The following is a 20,303-nucleotide window of genomic DNA, read 5'->3' as shown; positions in this document are numbered from 1 at the left end:
TACGTTATCTAGAATACGATAAAGAAATGCGGCGACCGCTACAACCGTAAATACTCATGCGACAACCTCACAATTGTGAAGGTTGGCTTGCGTGAAACTACTTGACAGCAACATTTCGAGACAAGATGCATAGCGTAAGTGTTGGGGTGGCGGTGGGATTGTGCGTTTCGAGTTTTATTCTCCGTTCCGTTCGTAACCGTTCGTTGATCGCACGCTGCAGATGTCATTCCACGGCGGCGTCGCGGAAACCATTCTGTTTCATGACTGGCGCATTAATAACGCCCAAGGAATGATCGGTTCCGTGGTCGGTATCATTCTTCTGACCGCGTTGTACGAAGGGCTGAAGTCTTATCGGTGAGTAACGGTGGCTAACGAGCGCTTGCGAACGGCTCGTCATTTACCAGCAGGTGTGGATTGCAGTGAGTACCTTTACGCGCGCACGACGTTCTTCAGGAGGAGTCAGCAGAAGAAGTCGAGAAAGTACGTATGAACGATACCCGCTTGTTTGCCGTTCTGGCCGCGTTTTCCGTCGCGTTTTCAATTCACCGGCGGGACTTTTGTCGTTGCAGAGCACTCCTGTTCTCCGGGATTCATCTCTTTCAAACGTTCCTACACGTGATCCAGGTGGTGCTCGGCTATTTTCTCATGTTTATTTTTATGACGTACAACTATTGGATCTGCATCGCCGTGGGTGTCGGGACGGCTCTCGGATATTGGTTATTTGCGTGGGAGAAATCTAGTAACGAAAATACGGAATGTTGCTCGTAGATATATCGTTGTAAGAATAACTGTAATACAGAGAGTGGCGATAATAAATCGATGGACTATTCGGCACGCTCTTCTGTTCGCTGAAGAACGGGATAAATTAACAATGGATGACGATATCCGCTTGTTACTTCCTTACGCGTCTGTTTGTGTGAAATGCCGTGCATATCTATGCGAAATCGTACTTTTTCCTGCTCGATTGTCCCGTGCAAGAGATTGAGTTCTGAGTAATGACTCAAATAAGACGGCATTCGTGTGTTTCAGCAGATAAGCATACGCGAAACTTCGCTGATCAATTTTCATAGTCTCGAGCAATTGGATATCATTTTACTCGCTATCTAATCTGTCTTTTCCGTTTATTGCCTGAAGCACCGTGTCTGTTTCGTTCATTCGTAGTATCAGCCAGGGTAGGTGAATCATCGGCTGGCATCGAGTAATTCTTCATTCATCGCCGATCAGCGATCATCAGAATCAAACGGACGATGGAGAGCAATCAGAGCTGCACATCGATTTGTTGCATGGAATCCAACGATCGTATGCGACAATGTACTTCAATTCGCCAAATTATCTTCGGGTGGGACAGATTCAATGCCGTAGCGTGGTTGCTGCTACTCGTACTCTTCTGCATTTGGTGTATGACTTTCTTCCTTACCTACGCGAAACCGGATGATGATATGCATATGGATATGGATATGTAATATGTGTACTGATAAGATCGTTCCCATCGTCATCATAAAAGAATGAAGAAAAACGTGAGTACTTGTAATTATTTTTATTTGATTGACAAATCTGAATTCGGTCAATTAGTAATTAAAAATTGTTTTAATTACATCGTTGAAATTTGTATCTCTCTCTTCGTGCTATTTTATTCGGGCTCTCTTCTTTTCACATATTTCTTTGACATTGACTATAATTGACACGATAAAACCAATCGATACCTATCTGTCTGATAGAATTGATTAAGAGGATGTGTATTTTTATTTAATTACTTATTTAATTACTTACACTTATCTATATGTGATTTATTTAGGTATAATTGAACAAGTATCAAGAGCGAATGATCGGACTTATTAACTGGCGTACTTGTGCTGCTTCATCGATGAAAGCTTGAAGTACACGACGATTATTAATTGGAAGGAAGACGTTGTTTTGGTAAAGATAAATTTGCGAAGAAAAAATGTCTCGCATATACCCTGTATGTTTGATAAATAATAAAAAATAAAGATTTTGCTCTCTCGATAAATGCACGTTTATATTTTTCTAGTATATCGTATCTCTTGCCACAAAATCTTTCGCGGTATCGAAATATTTTGACGTTGGAGCCGTCAGAATCTTTAGAATAAATTTCAAGGTGAATGGATTGAAAGGCGATCTCTTGGGCGTTGAGGTACTTCGGATAGCAATTTAATCGTTTTGTCGGTGAAAAAATGTTCGCCGTTACGATAAAGTTGTCCCATTAAAAATTACGTCATCGAAGAGTTCGCAAACGATTTATAATAAATGTAACAGGTATAACGGCTCATAATTACGTCATATTTTAAATAACAGTTGTATGGACACATGAACAAAGTGTTTGTTGAAATATATGTTGAAAGATTTCAAAATTTCACGAATGTTCTTGGTTTTAATTGAAAATGAGACGCAAAATTTTAGAAAGAATTGAAAGGCTCTTTGGAAGACTAATTTAATTTTAGGTAGATTGTTTTTTACTGTTTTTATTATCTTTTGTGCTATTTAGATTTGTCATATGTCTCCGATAAAGAGAGCGTTTTCCAAAAAGTATGAATTGGTGAAAGAATGTTTATTTCAGATTATATGATGCAGCATTTAATTGGATTTTATTCAAGCCTGCCTTTGTCTCTCTCTCATTCGATAAAATATGATGCATTTGAAAGTGAGTCATTTCGTATCCATTCGCGGTATCCCTTTCATATGCTAAAGTAAAATACGGAGAATTACATTTGGGAATTGCAAGTCCCAAGAGGCACGCTACATGGTTTACGCCCAACCTATCCGAAGCGCGCATGACCACACTGGAAATAGATAAAAACCGTGTTTGATGTGTGGGAAAAATATAATATATTAGGATAAAGCATTTAGAGGTTTGAAGTAAAATTCTTTACATTATATGCCAGTGTATGCGTATCTGCGGGATGCATCCGCATTCTGTGAATTTCGACGTAAAATGTAAATATAATTTTTCGAGTTATGCACCGTTCGATTTTATTCATACGCGACGATTATATTCATATGCATGAGAAAATAATTTGTTTCCAGCAAATATCGCGCATTTCACACGCGCTCCTCGCATGTTTCCGTCACCTTGTACTCACTTCCATTCGCGTGGAAATAATTTTATAGTGACTTAATTAACGCGACACCGCGTGCTCTGTGCGCCATTTTTGTCTCACTTCGCGTCGTGCGCCCTCATAATTTCAACTTTTTAAATTCCCCTGTGTGTGCTGTGTGTTCCCCTGTGTGTTCCCATGCAGATTTAATGAATGCAGCTGCTAGGTGGTCTAGCGAGAGCTAGGGTCTAACAATAAGCGCCGTGGCGGAGCGCGCGCGCGTCACCGTACGATTTATACCGCGGAGTTGTGATTGAATGGCCCTGTGCGGACAGAATGATGTAAGAACGACATTTCTGAATATGCAGCGACATTTGCATGGCCCGTTAATCCCCCTTTCTGTCTTTCTCCCCCTTCCTCTCTTTCTCTCTCTCTCTCTCTCTCTCTCTCCTTTATCACGAATGACATCGTTCGCATTGTAGAAACGAAGTAACAGCCGAGGTTACCGCGAACGGAAGGCACCAGCCAGCACTTCCGGCGATCGATCTTCACGCGACAGAGCTCTCTCATTGTCTTCGAAGTTACGTTGAATCCAAGGCTCGAGGGTTCAAGGGTTAACGCGCGTTCTTTCATTCCGGGTATTTTCGCGACACGCGCTTACTCTTCCTTCTTTTCTCGCGACAACGCTCTCACTTTTCCCGCGCGCCTCGGGTTCGGTCTTTGTGCATTAAGCTCTTTGAACTTAATAATCCATGCAGATTATAGCTCAGCGGCTCGCTTCTCTTTTTTTTCTTTTCCCTTGCTACTTATTCCTCTTCTGTTTTCGTCCGTTCGGCCTTTTTTTCTCGCCGAACACTTATATACCGCATTTCTATTTTACGAGAGCAATAACAGCGAACGTGGGCCGTTATACTCGCGTATGACCTTTTGATGATGCACTTCCACGTCAAAGTGTCAGGGGTGATCGACGGCCGTGTACCAATAAAATTAGCTCCGAGTGCGGATGCGAACGACGTGTTTTGGCCCGCCAATTAACGTTTCGACCGATTGCACATGTTCGCTCGTACTAAAAACGGGCCATCGCTCCTGAAGAGTCGGAAATCTCGTTCTTCAGCAAACAAAAAATATAGAGAAAGGCATATCGGTGATACGTCCTCGATGTGGGATTCGTTTCGTGAGTTTGCGGTAAGTTGTAATTAATACATTGACACACGGATAGGATACGGATCTCTCATTGATGGTGATAACGAGAAGATATGGTATATGTTTTTATCATCAACATAGCGCCCATAAAGAATGGTATATGTGATTATGCAAAGTAGAGAGATGAAGCTCGTGTCTAGGGGAATGTCTCGCGGGATCGAATAATCATGGAAGTGGTTGTCTGAGTAAACACCACTGGCACAAGAGCGACCGGTCGATAGCGCCGTTAGTTACCGCTACATTGTAAAATAACTTTGTGTTTAATGTCAAAGTGGAACAGGATCGTGCGCCTGACGTGGAAATTAGGGACGGCGCATGAATACTAAAAGCCTACGAAGAGGACTCCTTGAATTATCAATTCCGAAATTGAAGTATACTTTTGTACATTAATTAATTAAACAATTAATTAGATACGTATTTAAAAAATGGTGGGGCTGCGTAACCTATGAAATCTCGCTGATATATATTTTCTAACGAGATTTTCATTCGTTATTGTGATCGATCGTGCTTTTCTATGTCTTTTTAACATAGAAAAAATCTGTATCATATCTCATTTAATTTATGTAAATTCCAGATGAATATGTATCGTGATATTTTCTAATAGGCGAGACAGAACTTTCTTTATATATCCGTATAAAGGTCGGATGCGATATTAATCAATAAATTTGATAAGCTCGACGTCGCGATATTTCATATTTCAAAAAAGTGTCTTATGATATGCGCTGTTGCGTTTGAAAATTAGTCACGTACCATCGCTGGCAGGCAGAGATCCAGTGTTTTATTTTCTTCCAAAAAAAATTGGGTGGATAATCAGGGAGAAATCATCGTCGAACATCCAGACGCGGCCGAAGTGCACGCGCGTGCGGCTGATCGATACTGCCGTCGCCAGCTGGTAAGCTGTATATCTCCCCTTTACGCATCAACCCCACGAGCGGATCGCACCCTTCAGTCTCGATCCGCCCTTTGGCTAGAAGTAGCCTTGGTTAATACGGTAGACGTACGAATCGCCTGCACCCTGTTGCTTAAATTAGAACGTCCTCGTTGTTACTTATAGCGAGCGCGCATATGGGACATATGTATGTCATCGTGCTACTTCATAAGGGAGCTTTCGTTACGACTACATTAAGAACTTACGAACGAGAGATTTATATGATTCATAGAATTTAATAATGATTTCATGTATCTCAGAGACTGATAAACAAAGTTTCAAGATTTTCACGAAATTTCCCTCCGAACATCGTAATATTGATTATTTCACAGCATTCAGTGGTTACCGACCATCGAATGCGTGAGCATCTTGTGATATATGCAAAGAAATTGGAATAATATAATAATAATATAACAATAAATGGAACGGTCTAGTTTTTCACATATTACATTTTACTGTAATTTTGTATTTCTGAAAATATAGTGATTTTTACGTTCAACGAAAAAACAGGTAAATGGATCGGAAACGATACGTTCGACGTGGTGCTGCCGAGGTGAAAAAGGAGAGAAATCTGTTCTCAATCGTTTAGGAAATTCCAGGTATGATAAAATAGTCTGGATATCAACGAACGGTAACCATATTATTTCCAGGATGAATTGAGGTCGAGCTTACACTCGAACTTCAAAGGAGAAAATGTTTGACCGCTCGAAATTGGCTTCCCTATATGCCGCATGTTGTAAAATAAGACCATGCAAAATTAAATAAGACCTTTTTGAAAAAAGTAAAAAGCATACGCGTTCCCTCGTCCAAATACACCGTGTACCTGGCGTTTTCTTTTTACCTTCTTTCGAATTAAGGGTACAGGAAGTTTTGTATGACGTGCAATATTCTGGATATGCGGAACGTGTAAGGTTACAATAGAGCGATAAAATGTTGGACGTGGTGTGAATACGCGGATCAAAATAGGACGTCGTGCATAAAATTTGTGTAGCATTAATTAAATTTCCAGATAAAATACGCAACTAGTTAGATATATCCGCGAAGGAGCTGTCCGCAGTCTTACGATCGATAAATACGAATAATAAATTTTCATATTTGGTAATGACTCCCGCGCTCAATAGTAATTCTCATAAATTAGGACAAATGCAGAAGCTGTTAACAATATCAACGTTCAACAATGCACGTCGAGTAATTCCGCAACATTCCATGAACATTTTCGAGAAATTTCTTCTCGCCGAGAGATCAATAAGGGAGAGAAAGTTTGCGGCCGCTTTGGTAGATGGCAACACGGACTTCTTTTCCGTTCGTTTTCGTGAGGCGAAACGCGCTTGACATGCGCGTTGCTAAAGCTACACGATTTTCGAGTTGCGTTGCGATAATGCATGCACAGATTTGTATCAGCCTTCATGGAAAACATGACAGTCATGAATGCTCCATGCGGCTGTTACTTGCTCGCAACACAGGCATTATTCGAACATTTTGAAATTCCGATACCGTGCGCGCCGACGATTGGCAACTTCGAAGGAAATGGACGACCGATCGCGAGGCTATTACGAGATTATCATAAAAGAATCGGCTCGGGCAGAGGTCGGAACGAAGCGTTATTCTCCTCGTGTGTCTTTTGTTACGTATATATTTTTTTTCCATCATAAAGGGATGCTAATAAATTCAGGAGAACGCGCGAGCGAGCCCCGGCGACCCGCGGCATGCGAAATTCATTTAAATAAGAATCGCCGGGGGTGGCTGTTATTTTTCATGAAACGTAAAAATAAAATGCGCAGCGACCATATAAATACGGGATGATGTCGGGCATGCGCGTGAAAAAAAAGAACACTTACTCCGCGGATAAAATCAGACGTCACATTTTGCGGCAGTCCCGCTTAGATCTGATAAGGCGGGGTGCGCAAGTTTAACGAACACTTAAACATTTGCTCCGCTTCTGGTATTACCGCGTCCGATAACACGATATTAGCGCGTTTCTGCGGTCCAATCTAATTGCGAAATCGTGCATTCATATTCACATTCAGTAACAGTCGCATTCCCCGATATCGTCACGGTTCAGGTACGAAATACAATTATTCCGCACGTGTTTCGCGCGTATCGCGCTTCTGTAACGCAACATTCTCGGTGTTTTTACAACCCCCTCGAGTATAGCGAGCGGAGTTTGAAAAAAAGAAGGAAAGAAAAACGGGACTTCCCGCACAACGTGGTGCTCCGTCGACGAGCGCGTGTCAATTGCCAACAAGGCGGATACACCCGATCTCGAATTGGCCGGAGATCTCGATGCTGATTTTTTTTTTTCCGCCCGATGGATCGTTGCGTAGTTTCGCGTTTGGTGGTCGGTCGCGACCTTGACCTCCGTCGGCAGCCGTATAACGCAAGACACATAAGGGCGGGTAATGCCGTACACGCGATCCGATATGTATACGCGGCTGCGAGGAAATCGTTGCGACACACAACCCCCTCGGACTCGCTCGTTCCGCGTTCCCGTTTCAAGGCGTCAGAGCGAGAGCCGCGCACGAGAATCTACGGAGCCTCCTCACAGAAACGGAGGCCGCAATTTGCACCTACGGCGGAGATCGCGGATTAACCCTTAAATTTCTCAGCGTCGTCGTATATTTCGCGACTCTCGTCACGGGCATGCCGGAGCGATATCGGACACGAAACTTTCTCCACGACGTCCTAGATCGGCCTGAAATTACGCGTAGAATTACGGTGCGACAGGCCGCAGTATCAGATCTACATTCGTCCGTTCGTTACTCGGTTCTTTCTTACTTTCTTTGTTGCTGCATTGGCAGCGGGCGGTTAGTCGCGGCCGTCGACGCTTACCTACTTGCATGTGTCGCGGAAACATTTCTCAGTGCAAGAAACGCGAGCTGATTAGCCACGAGTCATGACCTCAGCGTCGACTCCGCGCCGAGTTTTTCAACGTTCCGTGTTACCGAGGACCGTGACGGATGGCCGCACCATTCGATCGTTTCCCGCACACAGCCGACGTGCGACTAGAGAGAAAAACCCTCCTGCGGCTAATTTATAAATTATAAGTCGTATTTTTGCGCGCGAAGACGGCTCGGCTGGCTCGTGAAATAATGTCGTACGCATTAAAAAGTAATCCTTGGAGTAATTACGACAAGTAAGAGCCAACGCAGCTGGAGGTGCGTGAATTTAAAATTCAAGGAGTCACGCTGTGCATTTCATTTTTCTTTCCACCTTTCCTTTCTTATTTACCATGTCCGATAACATTGTGAACGTTTTTTTAATTTACGCACCTCCGACCGCGTTGGCTCTTACTTGCCTTTGTTGTTCTCAAGCCGATTTCACGCTGAGAAAAAACAAAGATTTGAAATAGAAGGTTTATTTCACAGAAATAAATGTTTATTTAAATACGGCGAAATAAAATGGTATTCCCAGCGAATAAACTGAATAATATGAAAACTTAGGTATATTTCGCAAAAATATATATTCCGTCATCACAAATTTATCTCTAATTTATTTCTAATCAATATTAATACGGAAATAAATGTCACAAGAAGCATTTATTTTGCAAAATTTCAATTTCTTGTTCTCAGTGCACACGATGTGTGAAGCCGGTTTAAAGACTTTAAATCAGACAGCCTTTTCGGTCCTAGCATTAAAAGTGATCTTACCGAGATTACTGGGAAGTATAATTATTCGCGGAGAATTATTTTACGCAAATTACACTTCCGCAACTTTTTTCAACGTTAAGTCGTCCGAGCGCGAAAAAATTTGCCGAATAGCAGCTGGTGCGAGGACGCGAAGAAGCGAGAACTTCGAGCACGACGATGGCTTAACACGTGTAGTCTCGAATTTCGTGCTCGCGTTCTTCGTGGTAGCGTCACTTCCTATCCGCGTGAGCGAGCTCTGACCCATTTCACGAAGAAAGAAGCCAGGTCGGGCCTCTATCGGCTGTCCATCTGGTTGGCGTGTGACCTTTCGCATCTCTTTGTTACCCCGTCCGCTCGCAAATAACGGATAAACGAACGACCGTTTCGACCGGTTGATAAAGAAGCACTCGGCGTATCCAATATCGAGATAGCCGTTTGCGGAAAGATAACGTGCGATATAGTATCCCGCGAGTGCCGATGATTAATCCCAATAGGAATGCGGATGTTTTTAAGCGTTCACGTTTAGGTACGCTGGACACACGCTCGCTTGCAAAACGCGCTCGCAGCGCTACAGGTGGCTGGCTGCTCCTGGATTTCATTTGACCGTTGTAAAGTGCTTGGATTAATTTTAACGTGAAATAATGTTAAGTATGTTACGCTCGGTGCGTGATAAATACATCGACCAGTGTTAATAATATCAGGACGTAAATATCTCTCGAATCTTGTTGACATTTTAATATCGATAACGCTCTTATAAATCGAGACTCTGAGATGGATTTAAGATATTCATTCTGTGTATCAATCGGGGATAAATAAGCGGATAATATATCATTCGTAAAATCGTCGGCTATACAATCGGTGTAATCCCGTACAGCACACGTAGATCCTCAATATGTACGCAGCATATCGCAAATGTAGATCCTATTAAATAAATCAAATCCTACTAATATTGGAAATACGTATTACGATATTCGGAGAATATTCGGAGGATGTTCCTATGTCTGCATCCGAAGCCCACTCAGTACATACTGAGAATATTCTATAGTATATCATAAGAACATCTATAAGATGACCTCAGTTTTTTATCAGTGTTTTACCAGATATCTAGAACATCATATAACACGTGTATACACATGTATACAGCCATGCACGCGTGCCCCCATATAATTTAATGTTAGATCATTTTGTTTAAATAGTAAAAGAAGTTGGTCTATCATATTTTGCGGCGCTGCACTCATACGTGTACTTGCGTGCCATTAATACATTTTTATATTAATAAAAAAATGTTATAATGGCATATTTGTTGGTATTGATATAATATATATCATATTAAATTTTTATATTCTGAGTATGTCGTGAAAATGTACGAGATATGATGCATACGAGAAACGTAGGGATGTTCTCGGCATATCACATATATCATTCAGTGTGAGAATAGTATATACGAATGAAATCATGTGCTGTCTGGGATTCAAAGAGGTTGCACGGGATTCAAAGAGGTTGCTGGGATTCAAAGTGGTTTCAGGTGGATTCTACACACGGCATGCGGCGTATTACCATGATCGATTGATACAATTCTCGGCGGCGATTACACAACTAATTGGACTTCCCTGTTCTCAGGTCGTGCGAATGTACGCCCTTACGCCGTCGCTCACAGAACAGCCGGACGGCCGTAGGCGGGCGCGCGTCTGAAATCCGTGATCTAATTTTGTCCGTGACATTTTCATTCTAGCCTCATAGCTTTCGTCATATGCGGACGAATTAGGGGTGTTAGGTGTTAACTTCCAGGTGATTTTCATCGGGCGAAACGAATCCCACGCGTTAGCCGGCGAGCCACCCGTGGCGCGAGAACTTCACCTTCGCTGGTAATCGTCGATCTGCTGAGATCCCTGATAAAAGAACGTTAATTTCTAATAATGCCGATATAATGAGGTGCCCCATTTCTGGCACCGGGGCGAGACGGCCGTAATGTCGGATAACAACATGCAGCGACATTAAATAGGCCAGCAGAAATTAGCCCAGGCTGCGCGCGACTCAAAAGCTTCGAGGGACGAAGTGTATGCTGACCGCTCGATGATATAGTGCTCGGTGACATGTAGATGGGATCGTAAATTGAGATTGACGCTCAGATTGGACAAATTACACGCGGAACGCGCTCCTGGCGGCGTTCTTGACGCGGAACGGAAAATACGGGACAATTAGATCGGCGGTCCGATGTCCAATTTCGAGCACTTGACCGAATACATGGCGAGTATGGGAAAGAAACAACAGCCGAGTAACGTACACGAGCGTAAAACGTATATCGGATTTTAAGGGGAAAAAGGGCTTTTTTACAAGTCCCGCACGATTTATCTCCGGAGCAAAGGCGAAAGGAGTAATTCCGAGACGCGATAAATTAAAACTGAAAATCCTCGTGGAATTATCGCGGTGCTTCCGCTTTAATCTTTAATTAGCGTCGAATATTCTCGTACCGTTGAATCTCATTAAATCCACCGGCAAAGGGGAACCGATGAAATATCGTGAATTCGTCCCGTTTGCGATACTCCGACAATAAACTGTTTATTTTCCCTTCATGGTGCGATGTCCGAGATAGTCCGATAAGAAATCTCACATTCGCCTGGTCGATCGCACGAAGGATGTATACCGGAGTAGTAAGTAGCACGCCTTGACCCCTCTCTTCTTCCTTTGCTATATGACGTCACCGTACCTTGGATCCGAGAGCGACGTCACCGAAAGCTCGCCCTAAGAGCATTGTTCGCTCTCAGTAGAAACGGCCGGTAATGAGCACGGCCGACGCGCAGCTCGCGTGCCGGCTATTCGGCCCCCTTATCACGCCCGGTGGAACCCTAAGTACGCAGTTTTTCTTTAATCAATCTCCCCGGTCGGAAATGGCGGTATTCAAATCACACGCTGCCCGCTATACAGCCCCATTTTTCGTCTGCCCGTAATCGTAAGCGCGCGAGTAAGCGCTAAGCATGCTATAACCGCGAATCGGTAATGGACTCGGCTCGCGAATTACGCGACCCCAATTAATGGACTAGAAAATACGGTCGAAGCGTCCCGATCGATCTCGTATCGCGCGAGAATAATATCCCTCGCATCGTCCTAATGCTCCTTTCATTTCTTCCGACGTCCTTTGATTCTCATTTTTATCATCCTGTCCATGTAAATTTCGATTTCCTTAAATTCGCCGGGCTCACCTAATTCATACTAAGGTATATCGTGTTGTATCGTTACATTTCTTTAATATATATTGTTTATATTAAAGATTTCCGCCGTTATTAAAAAATTAAATAATTTTATTTACTAGTGATAACAACTATCATATTAGAATCGACATTATAGAGGCTTATAAATATATATATATATTTTTTTTTTAGAATATCTTTCCTGTTCGACGAGTATGTCTTCAAAATTTAGAAAATGTCACAAGAGGCGAGCAGTAGTACGACTAAAGGTAATCCTGTGGACATCATATCGATTATCGATCCACTACCTGGAAAAGAAAATGACGCATCTCATTATTTTTTATTTTGATTTTGATAGTTATATCTTTAGTATCCCGGTGCAAATAGATATTCATGAATAAATAAAAACTAGATATTTATGGATAAATAAAAGCTTGGTTGCGTCAATAAGTACACGGTAAAAAATTTTGTGTAAATAAAAGTGCACTAATATTTTTGTGTTACTTTAATATGGGAATGTGTTAAAAAATATACAAATATATGTTAAATAAACATATTCACCTGATTAAAGTAACAAAAGCAATTTCCGTAGGCCGTTATTTAGAGAAAAATTTTTACCGTGATATGTTCGTTTTCTGGCCGGATGATAACTGACTGGTTGGAATTTTCTATGCGTTGTTAGCCTTTACACGGAACTACCATTAGAATTCGTGGTAATGAGTTTTTTCCATGCTCCGAGATTGTACAGCCGACAAGTATTAGTATTCGGCAGGACGCTGCTTTCCATGAACACGCGCGAGAGGTCGGTTCCAGATGGGTCGCGTCATTGTAAGTTTGCCTTATCGGTGCTTGTAATCGCAAAAATTGCAACACAACTTTCGAACGGGCATGCGAGTTCGCGACTCATAATTGCGAGCCCATTATTCCGCCACATAAAGGGTTTTATGCGCGCGCGCGCGCGAGCGTGTGAGCTCGGAAGAAAGGTAGTAGCTGGCTGTAGCGTGTTCTTGCTGTTCCGTAGGCGGAAATAAATTGCGGCGAAATTTGTCGATCGACTGACACGAGTCAAGGCTAACTCACCGTTCGGCAAATACACCGCTTGCGTATCCTTCACGCAGGCACTGTTGTTCAATTTTTTGTAGCCCCAATTGCATCTGCATTCCCCGTTCATGCACATCACCGTCCGCACATCGTGGTTTAAGTAACACTCGCCGATGTTTGCACAGGTATCGCTGAGCACTGTGAGAGAACGAACACGAACGATTGTTAACGTAGATCGTCTTTGCGAAGTAATCGATATAACGACGGATCATCGTATCTTACGTTTCTTCTTAAAACATCTCCCGAATCTGTAGTGATCTTCCTTCGCGCAAGCGCAAATTTTATTTTCATCCTGCTCGAAACAAATCGCACCCGGTACTGTCGCAGAACATTGAACGTCTTGCGAACAAAACTCACCGTATGACAATACTAAAGAGAAACACGACAGAAAGAAAATCTTCTATACTAAATATACCTTTAAGTTATATCCTTGAAATTATTCTATTTTTAGAAAACAATGTGATAAGCGTGAAATTTTTTTCCTATGCTGCACTAAAAAACAGAAATTCTTACTTGGCACACACGAGTTGACAGCTGCGGCCACGTAGTTTGATTTACAAACACATACTTGCCAATTGCACTCGGAGTTTTCCGGCCTGCAATGCTCGTTCTTCTCGCAGGTAGCGTTGATACCTGAAATACAGCAATCGTCTCACCTAAACACGTTGTATTCATTTTATCTTAATTATTTAATTAATATATTTCTTATTTAATTATTTAATTTATATATTTAATTGTTTAATTATTATCTCTTAATTATTTAATTTCGTGCACTTAATTATTTAATTCCATACACACGCATTCCTTGCGCGTCATCTTTTGCATCCTCTATAATTCGCTTTTGTCAAGTACTTAATGTTTTTACGACAATTGACGAGATATTACCTGGTATACATTGGCCTTCATCTTGCGAAAAATAATGATTTTCTTTACATTCACACACCTTATTGCAAGTTGTGTTTTTCAACTTACAGTCCTCGGTCACCTCGCAAGCCTCCCCGAGTCCTAAAATTTGACACAAAATATGTCGTTTAATTCTCGTCGAGCGACGGATATCGTCGAGTGACTAACGAGATAATTGTTAACCTGCCGCTGTGCGTATGCAGGCTGTCTCGTTATTATTTATGCGTGTGCCATCGGGACAACTGCATACACCGTTCTTGCACAGGATCTCGCTCTTAAAACCTTTGATGTAGCAGTCGCGCTTCTGCTTACAAGTTTCGCCAACCTTTTTATTTATCCAGCAAAAAAGCTCGCTCTTCACATAGTGGGAATTCGCGTTACACACGCACTTATTTCCCTTGCACTCGGCGTCCGGACCAAAGATGTAACACTCCTCGTCCTGGAAACACTTGCCACCGTGTTTCATGGTTACTAAACAAGATACAGACTCGTTAGATGGAAAAGTGCAGTATGCCTAAAAAGAGCGTAACTGACGGTATTTGTCTTAGATGATTTCAGATTTATTTAGATGAAGATGAGATGAAAATCCGACAAATTCATTTTAGATGAGATGAAACTGAAAAGAACAGACCAAAGGAAACAAAACCGAAATTTGTTGATTCGTTGAAATCTAATTTCCAATCCCTAGTCTGATACAGGCTTAATGCATAAGTCAATATTATTTAAGTCATTTGATCGAAAAGTGAGTTCAGAATATGGACCATAATATCATATAATTTCGGATAATTTTTAAATGAGATGTTTTGTTTGATCCTCTGTATGTTGCGTCATAGAAGAAGAGTCCTCCTACCTGCTCAAAAGTTTTCGATGTAATGGTTTTCAAATACAAGTTTGCCCGGTCACGCTTTTATTATACAGATTGTAAAAATCGCGCAGCAGAATTACAACGCATTCGAAACTCGGTATTGCGACGTGAGAAAAGTCTTTTTGTGCCTTGGTATTTTTTATTTATATTGAGAGACGAATTTATCGACGGAATATCACATAGGTTTCCATCTCCGCTGGAAATATGCTCACTTACCATTACGGCACTCGCGATTATCGCGAGATGCGACTGTGCCATATTTGCAAATCCATATACCTGCTTGGCAGGTGGAATTCTTTATGCTACCTACGTCGTCGGGGCTACAGGGTTCTCCGAGCTCTGTCAACATAAATAATCGGTTGCATATCATTGACCTTAGACACGCAGTAAAAAATAAAATGTTAAATTTAACATTTCTCGTATGTTTCAGAGAGTCCACTCTAAATTTTGTGTTAAAATAACGTATTCGTCGTGTGTTACTTCTCAATATAATTGAAAATGTTAATTATTTGATATAACATTTTGTTCTACATTTATAGTTGTTATTTCAACTTGAGCACGATGTTAGAATAACATAAAGCATAGTAAAATACGCGATGTCGCAGATAAATTTGAAGTCGTAGACTGACTTGTAAAAAATGTTGCTGGAACATATTCGTCCGCATGATGTGAATAAAATGAATGTTACAATTTAATATAATTCTAGAAAACACATTTCTCATGATATATTAACACATGAAATTAATTACTTTAAATTATTCATAATTGAAACATTTGATTTTGGTCAATTTGACTATTTCACATGTCAAAATTTATGATTATGTGAATACTCGCTTTAATATTAAAATAACTTTAAAAAATATTTATTTTCTAGAATAATTATGTTCAAATAACCCAAAATAATGTTTCATTTTTAAATGACGCACACAAAATTATCAAATTAATAAATTGACATAAATTTAACATATGAAAACATCACGAAAATAATAATATATGAGCTGTTAATTTGATATTGCGACATTAGACAAAAATAGGTAACACAAGAAAACTTTGGCATTTGGATGAAAGATTTTTTATTGTATACGTTTGAGTTGCTAATTTACCTGGTATACACTTAGCGTCCTCGTGAGGTGCGAAATGCCCGCGGTTACAACGACATTTCCCGGTAAGATCGCATATAGCGTTTCCCAGCTTGTCGCAGATGTCCTCTTTGCCAGTACAATCGCTGCCCACCCGAATTTCTAGCAGGATCATATACATGTACGCGTAGAGTCTCATTGAAGATTAAATACATAAGATCATCAGATAATAATGACAATTAAAGATATACCACGCGCACATTATAATTCTTATCCTAACGCTTACCCGTGTCTTCGTTTGCAGCAACTGTCAATACGACATCGGTATCGATCGAAAGTTGAATAGTTTTCTTGGATTCGGACTTTTTGACGCAGACGAAATCCTTACAGGTCGCATTCTCGAAAGTACAATCGAAATCGATCATGCATTCCTCACCAACGGCTGTCATTAGATAGTCGTTAAGTAAGCATTAACATTTGTCGCAATAACATATTACATTTTCACGATACATCTCTAAATCAATGTATCATGAGACGTACACGCATTATCGTCACAAAAAAATCACGTACTTTTTCTCTCCCGTCGACAAGTGCGATACTCGCGCTGATAATAGCCAGGGCTACACTCGCAAATTTTCTCAGTCATGTTGCAAGTGCTCGCTTCGAAATCAGCGTTCACGTAGCAGTCGATGATTTGCTCACATTTCTCGGCCAAGCCTTGTGATACGCGATGTCAAATTCTTTTCATTCAGCAATGTATGTATGGAGAAATTCTAGTATAAAATATGAAGAATATTACGTACCCACGTATCGGTTGCATCTACCATGCAGATAGTAAGAACCAGGGCCGCATACGCAAACATTATCAACGCACATAGCACCACTGAGGAGATAAGCTGAGCACTGCACTGTGTCCACACATTTATCATGCAGTCCGGTGGCAACTGTAAAATATGTAATAGAAATCTCTTTGTTCGTGTCAAATCAACTGTAAATCAAGCGCGGGACAATAAAGTAAATTCGAAAAAAATATCACCTTTGACGCAGGATGTCATGTCGGAATTATAGATGTATCCAGGTGCACATTGACATTCATGATTGTTGCATGTACTCCCCGTCGCTGTACATTCATTATCGGACTTGCATGTCCACTTGCTACTGATCCATGCGATATCATTTGTACCGCTTGTGTGTTCCTCCGATAGAATGCCAATGTCGAGTGTGAAAACTGAAATATATTCGATTATCAGTTTCAACGTGAATTTTTTATCTCTCACGATGGGTGGTGATTTATATTAATCTGTTCTTAATATGGTACGTAATATTACAGATCCCTTAATATGATCATTATATGTAATATAATATTAATGGTTTGACAAATTTTTGCGTGAACATGTACATAAGAAGATAACCTGTTGTTTGATATATTGTGTAATTTTCTTTTATTATTTCTAAAATATGTTCCTACCATTACAGACGAAGAACTGCAGGTACAGTAGAACGTACACGACTTGTCGAGTTTGCTGCATCTTCGTGACTTACAAGTATTACTGATTGTCTTCGACAAAGCTTAACTCTTTTTTATCAAATCTCTAAAAGCAGTGCCGTTACTAGGTGAAGTATAAAGAGCCCGATATCGATCACGCAAAAATTATCATACTGCCAAGAAACAGAAGTAGAAGTATTATATTTATCAGGTATTATTTTTGAAAAATCTATTTCTATTTCGCTTCTTGCATTTTATTGATGTATTCTTGGAAATTTTATTCTTGAAAATATTTCCGATATCATTACGCAAGAAGTGTTTCTGTCTCTTTGCACGATGAAATTTTTACTATACTATGTATTTTAATAAGATACACTAATTATTTCATAAAAGAAAAAACGTATTAAATTATTTTTAAGAAAATTCGCATTTTTTCTGTCGTTCAACTTCGCATCTGGTTCTTTAAATTATGCGACCAGCACTGTCGCAAAATATAGAACAGATTTGAACACCTGCGTTGTTATCAGATAAGTATAATCTCCGGGGGTGATATAAGTATTTCAACCTGTATCGTTATTCTTATACGTAAAATAGAGAAATAACACGAAACAAAAATAAAATATTCATAAGGTAGAATGAAAGAATATAATTGATTCTTTCAATATATTTCCGAATCATTCTTTTAATGTGACATACTCTTTAATCGGATTGCGTTAATTAAGGAAGTGAATATATAAGCAGAATTGTTTTAATTAAATACTACGCAATTAGAATCGCCCGTTTAAATCCCTCGAAAGTGTGGCTGAATTGAATTATTACAAAGAATCTCACGATTGATGTAAACAGGAAGAGAGATAAGAAAGATAATACGCGATAATTTGCATCAAATTGACTGCTTTTAGTTGTTAGCTTTGAAAATAATGGAGATCTAATCTATTGGCCATCCAATTTTCTAAGTTTCTGAAATAACGTTAAATCAAAATTGACATAACATTAAATTTGTATGTAAAAAATTATTATCATGTGTAAGAAAGGAAAGTCATGATTGGAATTGCTCCGTCTCTTATGTATCTTTTATATATACAGCATACGTTTCTCTTGATAGGAGAAAACGCAGTTCTGGTCATTATATATCGTTCGAGGTATTAACCAATGATAATTTTAGTTATTAATAATGTTATTACTAATAACATTAAGAATTCATTTAGTATTTCGAAAACATACGTCATTATCGGCATATAAGAGATAGTTAATGATCTTTGATTGAAACTAAATCTATCATCAGTTTTCCTCTTACCGAAGTCTTCCTCTTACCAAGAGAGGCGCTTGTTATATATAAGAGATACACAAAAGACGAAGCATTTCTAGTCGTCACTTTCCTTTCTTACACATGAATTAACTTTTACCATAGTCGAGGTTAACCACTACCATTACACAGAATTTTCAAAGATTTCATCCCAACGAGATGTCTAATATTTACCAATCACTCACTATGGAAAAGGAGAAGATAGATGAGGAGGGTGAGTACCATGTTGCATTTTTCGCGTTTTTATTCTGTAAGTTTGTATCGTCGAGTGTAAAATAACGATAACTGTTTACATATTTATTATAAAAAATATTTATTATAAAAAAATTGTCGGAACTTTGGCATCGACGTCGACGAATGCAAAGCATTTTACTTTCTTTAATTATCTCTTCTTCTTATAGTTAAGTATAGATAACTATCTTCTTTAATTTTTCTTTGTTTCTATAATTTATATAATATATACAATATAATATATACGTACGTATAATATATACTATATAATATATACGTACGTATAATATATACTATATAATATATACGTTCTAGAATATATACGTTCTCGTTTTTGTTTCAACTTGATATGCTCACTCTTGTATCGTTAGATAGTTATATTTTAATTCGCATCTATTAAGAAGTAAAGTCATTGTAATAAATAAAAGGTACTTTCTTTACTTGTACAGATAAACTCCTAAACATAGAGAAGAATTTAAAGAGGGATAAGAAATTCTCCAGTAAATCACTGATCATTTCCATGGGGCTTGTGATGATTGTTATGTTGACTATTTACTTAGGATATTATATAAAATATAATTCTAAGCAATTGAATAATAAATATACCACCGAGATACTTGTGCCAATGGCTGCGTTACAGTCCAAACCACATGAAGAAAGCATGGACGACATAACGCAAACAAATAATGCCGGTAGTTTCAATTCCAAATTTTTTGAAAAGTTGAGAAATATTTCCATGATGAGGCATGGACAGGAAAATATTGGAAAAGCTGAATATAAGAAACTGTTAGATAATCTAAATCTATTAAAAAATTCCAAAAGTACAGCGGATCTCGACTTTATTGCGACTTCAAGCACGAAAGATTCTGTAGATCATGAAAACGATTCAAGTGCAAAAATCAACTCTTGGAAATCAGAAGAGATTCCATTTGATTTTATCGAATATAAAAAACATAAATTTGATAGTAGGGATTTTGGCCTCAATGATTACAATAAGAAAAGCTCTAGTGAAGAGCATGACGAACAAGCAAGCGATGCAGATAATAAGTCCAATCTTCATAAAATGTTGATAAATACTTCCATGAACAGGCAAAAGCATGTCATTGGAAAAGCTGAACGTAAGCAACTGCTAAATAATCTAAGTGTAGAAAATGCAAAACGTATATGGGATATCGATTTTATTAAGAGGATTTCGAGTTCGGAAGATTTTATAGATTATAAACCATCAGAAGAGAATTTATATGAATCTATCGAAGATAGCAAACAAGAAAATGATGGTTGGGGTTTTGGTTTTCTTTTCGATGATCATGAAGAAGTAAGCTCTAATGAAGAGT

General features: G+C 39.5%; 2 protein-coding genes across 2 annotated transcripts; one reads left to right on the top strand and one right to left on the bottom strand.

The window, feature by feature from the left end:
• Positions 1 to 38: 38 nt before the first annotated feature.
• LOC106750164 (high affinity copper uptake protein 1-like) lies at positions 39 to 1,900 on the top strand. Its single transcript, XM_014630300.1, has 5 exons — positions 39 to 134; positions 221 to 354; positions 421 to 480; positions 570 to 1,517; positions 1,796 to 1,900. The coding sequence occupies exons 1-4, from the start codon at positions 126 to 128 to the stop codon at positions 766 to 768; spliced, it is 402 nt and encodes a 133-aa protein (XP_014485786.1). The 5' UTR covers positions 39 to 125; the 3' UTR covers positions 769 to 1,517; positions 1,796 to 1,900.
• A 10,326-nt stretch (positions 1,901 to 12,226) lies between these two features.
• LOC106750115 (prion-like-(Q/N-rich) domain-bearing protein 25) lies at positions 12,227 to 17,475 on the bottom strand. Its single transcript, XM_014630216.1, has 13 exons — positions 17,415 to 17,475; positions 16,983 to 17,174; positions 16,750 to 16,890; positions 16,517 to 16,663; positions 16,233 to 16,388; positions 15,971 to 16,108; positions 15,084 to 15,206; positions 14,186 to 14,473; positions 13,985 to 14,104; positions 13,613 to 13,732; positions 13,322 to 13,468; positions 13,079 to 13,237; positions 12,227 to 12,306 (listed from the first exon to the last, which is right to left on the bottom strand). The coding sequence occupies exons 1-13, from the start codon at positions 17,473 to 17,475 to the stop codon at positions 12,227 to 12,229; spliced, it is 1,872 nt and encodes a 623-aa protein (XP_014485702.1).
• Between the last annotated feature and the right edge of the window lie 2,828 nt (positions 17,476 to 20,303).

The sequence above is a fragment of the Dinoponera quadriceps genome, unplaced genomic scaffold (genome assembly GCF_001313825.1).
Source record: "Dinoponera quadriceps isolate SergipeBrazil2010 unplaced genomic scaffold, ASM131382v1 scaffold4585, whole genome shotgun sequence".
Classification (NCBI taxonomy): Eukaryota; Metazoa; Arthropoda; class Insecta; order Hymenoptera; family Formicidae; genus Dinoponera; species Dinoponera quadriceps.
The sequence above is the reverse complement of the archived record's forward strand: the minus strand, read 5'-3'. Positions and strand labels throughout refer to the sequence as shown.